Source organism: Pecten maximus, chromosome 5, assembly GCF_902652985.1.
Source record: "Pecten maximus chromosome 5, xPecMax1.1, whole genome shotgun sequence".
Classification (NCBI taxonomy): domain Eukaryota; kingdom Metazoa; phylum Mollusca; class Bivalvia; order Pectinida; family Pectinidae; genus Pecten; species Pecten maximus.
Window position 1 is genome coordinate 51,097,462 of NC_047019.1, and position 6,000 is coordinate 51,103,461.

General features: G+C 48.8%; 1 protein-coding gene across 1 annotated transcript; it reads right to left on the reverse strand.

Moving 5' to 3' along the window:
* Positions 1–3,380: 3,380 nt before the first annotated feature.
* On the reverse strand, positions 3,381–4,904 carry LOC117328526 (spore wall protein 2-like). The gene has a single exon (XM_033886062.1). The coding sequence runs from the start codon at positions 4,902–4,904 to the stop codon at positions 3,381–3,383; it is 1,524 nt and encodes a 507-aa protein (XP_033741953.1).
* Between the last annotated feature and the right edge of the window lie 1,096 nt (positions 4,905–6,000).

A 6,000-nucleotide genomic window follows, 5' to 3' on the forward strand; every position in this document is an offset into this window, starting at 1 on the left:
TGGAGAAGGATATTTCTAAAAATTGATGTGTAGGTTTCCACCTTCACTAGTTGTGCTCGTTCAATTTTGAAACTAACCAGGAAAACAAAATGCCCGATAGACAGCAGCCATCTTTTATTTTGACTGTTGAAGTTTGTTATTGCCATTTCTTGAGATGTACAGGAGAGATATTTCGGAATCTTCATGCTCAGATTCCCCTTGGACCGTAGTTGTTTCCGTGCAATTATGAGTCTGATCAAGAAAACAAAATGCAAGTTATCTGACTTTATATAAAGCTTCACCTTGATATCATATAACTGAAAGGAAGAGGGGAAAGTAGATAGAATAACCTGACATATCCCAATGACCTTGTAACTGGGAAAGGCTCCATTACGTCTAAGTGAACAGGTTCCATGGATGCACTTGCATGATAGGACGTTAGTTAAGCTCTAGCATTTCTGTTTGGCCTTTTGTTCCTGTTACATGTGGGACATGACGCAACATAGTTTCGAACATCCCGCGAAAAATTATGCCAATAAAACTATGCCTTACATCTCCCGATGGTTCTCTCCTGACCTTGATGTCCAGCAGATAGTAAATCATGAGTTAGAGCTAGAATCTCTTGCCTCAGGCTTTCGGGGCCAACCAGCAGTTTTCTGGTAAGGTAACTCGTATCCCTTTTCCATAAAACACGTCATCCAAGGAAAACAACTCCCTGTTAATCAAGTAATGCTTTACCTCGATCTGGGCTACTCAACATCAGAACATCTTCAGCAGAGTTTCATGCGTTCAAAGCCAAGAACATAAGATGTTTGACTTATATTCCTTCGCTGAGCCTGGAGGATCTCCTTCCAGGTAAAGCCATGTATCCAGGTGAGTCTATCAACAACCTGGGATACGGTTCTGATTACTCGTGACGACCGAGCTATGGGTACAGCATCATCGACAATGTCAATAAAGTGACTCCATTCCTGGTGCCTTTTTGTACAATAACCAGGTACCACACCCACCACACGGTAACTCATCCGACAACACTTTGTGTTTGTACTCCTGGCAGACATATCCTTCGGACGGTCGCGAGAGGGCGTCCGCGTTTACATGCTTCCCTCCCGCGCGGTGATGAATTTCCATCCAATATTGGCTCAATTCTTCTAACCAGCGTGCAAGTTGGCCATTTGGGTTTTTAAAGTTCATCAACCATTGAAGACTGCTGTGATTCGTCCTAACTTCAAAATGGCGTCCTAACAGGTAGTGACTGAAGTGTCGTGTAAACCGTACGACAGCTAGAAGTTCCTTCCTTGTAATACAGTACTTGCGCTGCTCGGGAGTTAACGCATAGCTACAGTAGTAAATGCATCACTCCTCTCCGTTTTGTACCTGTAACAGTTCAGCTCCAATTGTTACGTCGGAAGCGTCAGTATCCAGGATTAACTTACCATCCGACGTTGGTATTGTCAGTACAGGAGCGTTACACAGAGCTGTTTTGAGCTTGTTAAAGGCATCCTCTTGTTCGATTCCCCAACGGAATTTCTTCTTCTCGGTGAGAGCGTACAACGACACAGGTAGCTCAACACAGATTTTAATGAATCTTCTGTGATAGTTAGCAAACCCACAAAAACGTTCCACGTCCTTGGTAGACCCGGGTGTTTACCACTTACGCATTGTCTCAATCGACCCTTTGCTTACATTTTATCGCTATCCCGTTACGTTCCACAACTCTGCTGAGATACTCGACCATTGTCTGGAATAGATTCCATTTCTAAGCCTTGATCTTGATACCATATTCACGAAATCGTTGAAACACTTGGGCGAGGTTGTCCATATGACCTGTGAAATCATGATCAAAGATTAGCACATCGTCAAGAAAAGCCGAGTACTGTCTTCCTGTGTAGTCCTCTCAGTATCAAACTCATGACTAGAGAAAGTGTTAGATGTATTTGTTAGACATGAAGGCATCCGCTTAAACTGGTATAGACAGTATTTGGTGGTAAATGCAGTTTTACACTTGTCTTCTTGACTTTTATTTGCCAATAACCCCATGTTGCATCCAGTTTTGAAAACCTTCATGTTACCGGACACAGTGTCGATGCACTCCTCAGCCAAGGGTAAAGGAAACGCGCCCTTTTGGTCACATTGTTGATTGCCCTATAGTCAATATGCCATCTTACACTCCCGTCACGTTTCCGTGCCAACACAGGAGACGACGCCCACTATGACATTGAGGGTTCAATGACGGCGGCTTTGAGCATTTTCTCCAGGTGATTATCCTCTTCTCCAACAAAACAACTTGGCGTTCTATGAAACCGCTGTTTAATTGCCAAGCTCTATTGCTCGACAATTCCCTATACCGAACTCACTTGAAGAAAAAAACATCGACATTACTTATCAAGAGTTGTCTCAAGTCTGCACGTGGTTCTCCATCGAGTTTAGAACAGGGCCGATGAAACAAGTCCTGAAGATGTTCTGAAATTTCTGTATTGTCATTTTTTGAGATTTGACGGACACGGAATGCGGCATCAGATTCCTTGAATTCCTTCGGGCTGTATAAAGTAGCATTTTTCCTGGCCATCAAGTCTAACCCACTCAGCATGTCATCCTCGATAGGTCGACATACAAATTTTCCTTCAGCTTTAGGCCATCGAGCTCTAAGGTTGCTAAATCCAACAAGTATCCCTTCATGTCCATCTCTCTCCCGGCACCCCGCAAGGTAAATTCCTCGGTAATTACATGTTTATCCTGTAAGGACAGATATACTTTGTCGGAAGTTAGGTAACCTCTGATGCTGTATCAATTATTGCATTGATGTTCTTACCCTGGACCAATACCGGTATTGTGATCATAGACGGGGACTCTCTTACCCTGGACCTATACCCTCTCTTACCCTGGACCTATACCGGTATTGTGATCATAGACGGGGACTCTCTACGTTTTATGTAGGCCATATTCACCTTAGATCATACAATAGCCTTCTAGGCTGATCCCTCCGTTTAAAGAGAGAAGGACACATGCTTTTAGCTAGAACTAGCAGCTCTACTCCCGTTTCTCTTTTTTTATTTGGGTGGGGGGGGGGGGGGGGGGGGGGGGGGGGATCCCTGGCCATGTGACCGGGACCGTCACAATAAAAAGCAGCGGTCATTGTTTGATGTTTGTGATGGTGACCGTGTACTTGGGCGACCGGCAGACCTGGGTTCAGATTTTTGAGCCTCCAGGTGGTGCAGCAAAGATCGAATGTCGGCATGGACGCTTTCCATCGTCTCGTTCAGAGTGTCTATCTATGTTCGATTTTTTTTTTTGGCTTACCCAACTGATTCGAGCGGAGCCTCACACGGGACTCGTCCCCTCCCTCACTACCTGAGTCTGTGTCACGGGACTCGTCCCCTCCCTCACTACCTGAGTCTGTGTCACGGGACTCGTCCTGAGTCTGTGTCACGGGACTCGTCCTCTCCCTCACTACCTGAGTCTGTGTAACGGGACTCGTCCTCTCCCTCACTACCTGAGTCTGTGTCACGGGACTCGTCCCCTCCCTCACTACCTGAGTCTGTGTCACGGGACTCGTCCCCTCCCTCACTACCTGAGTCTGTGTCACGGGACTCGTCCTCTCCCTCACTACCGGAGTCTGTGTCACGGGACTCGTCCTCTCCCTCACTACCGGAGTCTGTGTCACGGGACTCGTCCCCTCCCTCACTACCGGAGTCTGTGTCACGGGACTTGTCCCCTCCCTCACTACCGGAGTCTGTGTCACGGGACTCGTCCCCTCCCTCACTACCGGAGTCTGTGTCACGGGGCTCGTCCCCTCCCTCACTACCGGAGTCTGTGTCACGGGACTCGTCCCCTCCCTCACTACCGGAGTCTGTGTCACGGGACTCGTCCCCTCCCTCACTACCGGAGTCTGTGTCACGGGACTCGTCCTCTCCCTCACTACCTGAGTCTGTGTCACGGGACTCGTCCCCTCCCTCACTACCTGAGTCTGTGTCACGGGACTCGTCCCCTCCCTCACTACCTGAGTCTGTGTCACGGGACTCGTCCCCTCCCTCACTACCTGAGTCTGTGTCACGGGACTCGTCCTCTACCTCACTACCTGAGTCTGTGTCACGGGACTCGTCCCCTCCCTCACTACCTGAGTCTGTGTCACGGGACTCGTCCTCTCCCTCACTACCGGAGTCTGTGTCACGGGACTCGTCCCCTCCCTCACTACCTGAGTCTGTGTCACGGGACTCGTCCTCTCCCTCACTACCTGAGTCTGTGTCACGGGACTCGTCCTCTCCCTCACTACCTGAGTCTGTGTCACGGGACTCGTCCTCTCCCTCACTACCGGAGTCTGTGTCACGGGACTCGTCCCCTCCCTCACTACCTGAGTCTGTGTCACGGGACTCGTCCTCTCCCTCACTACCGGAGTCTGTGTCACGGGACTCGTCCCCTCCCTCACTACCGGAGTCTGTGTCACGGGACTCGTCCCCTCCCTCACTACCGGAGTCTGTGTCACGGGACTCGTCCCCTCCCTCACTACCGGAGTCTGTGTCACGGGACTCGTCCCCTCCCTCACTACCGGAGTCTGTGTCACGGGACTCGTCCTCTCCCTCACTACCGGAGTCTGTGTCACGGGACTCGTCCCCTCCCTCACTACCTGAGTCTGTGTCACGGGACTCGTCCCCTCCCTCACTACCTGAGTCTGTGTCACGGGACTCGTCCTCTACCTCACTACCTGAGTCTGTGTCACGGGACTCGTCCTCTCCCTCACTACCTGAGTCTGTGTCACGGGACTCGTCCCCTCCCTCACTACCTGAGTCTGTGTCACGGGACTCGTCCCCTCCCTCACTACCTGAGTCTGTGTCACGGGACTCGTCCTCTCCCTCACTACCTGAGTCTGTGTCACGGGACATCAAATCGTCGCGACTTTCGCGCATGAACATTGGTTTATCGAACATCGTCTGATGATTAAACTTAAACTTTTTTGTTTTGTCCAACACCAGCTCGACCGATTCGACATTTAAATAGACTGCTTACTGCCCAGTTTCTTTGTCAATGCAGCCATGACAGATCCGTTTGATTGCCTGCCTCTGCAAGTAACCAGATTGTCAGACCTCAGACCAAGTAACCAGATTGTCAGACCTCACACCAAGTAACCAGATTGTCAGACCTTACACCAAGTAACCAGATTGTCAGACCACATACCAAGTAACCAGATTGTCAGACCTCACACCAAGTTACCAGATTGTCAGACCTCACACCAAGTAACCAGATTGTCAGACCTCACACAAAGTAACCAGATTGTCAGACCTCACACCAAGTAACCAGATTGTCAGACCTCACACAAAGTAACCAGATTGTCAGACCACATACCAAGTAACCAGATTGTCAGACCTCACACCAAATAACCAGATTGTCAGACCACATACCAAGTAACCAGATTGTCAGACCTCACACAAAGTAACCAGATTGTCAGACCTCACACAAAGTAACCAGATTGTCAGACCTCACACCAAGTAACCAGATTGTCAGACCTCACACCAAATAACAAGATTGTCAGACCACATACCAAGTAACCAGATTGTCAGACCTCACACCAAGTAACCAGATTGTCTGATAGAGTAACCAGATTGTCAGACCCCACACAAGTAACCAGATTGTCGGACCTCACACCAAGTAACCAGATTGTCAGACCTCACACCAAGTAACCAGATTGTCTGATAGAGTAACCAGATTGTCAGACCCCACACAAGTAACCAGATTGTCGGACCTCACACCAAGTAACCAGATTGTCAGACCTCACACCAAGTAACCAGATTGTCAGACCACATACCAAGTAACCAGATTGTCAGACCTCACACCAAGTAACCAGATTGTCAGACCTTACACCAAGTAACCAGATTGTCAGACCACATACCAAGTAACCAGATTGTCGGACCCCACACCAAGTAACCAGATTGTCAGACCACGTACAAAGTAACCAGATTGTCTGACCACATACAAAGTAACCAGATTATCAGACAAAGTAACCAGATTGTCAGACCCTGCACCAAG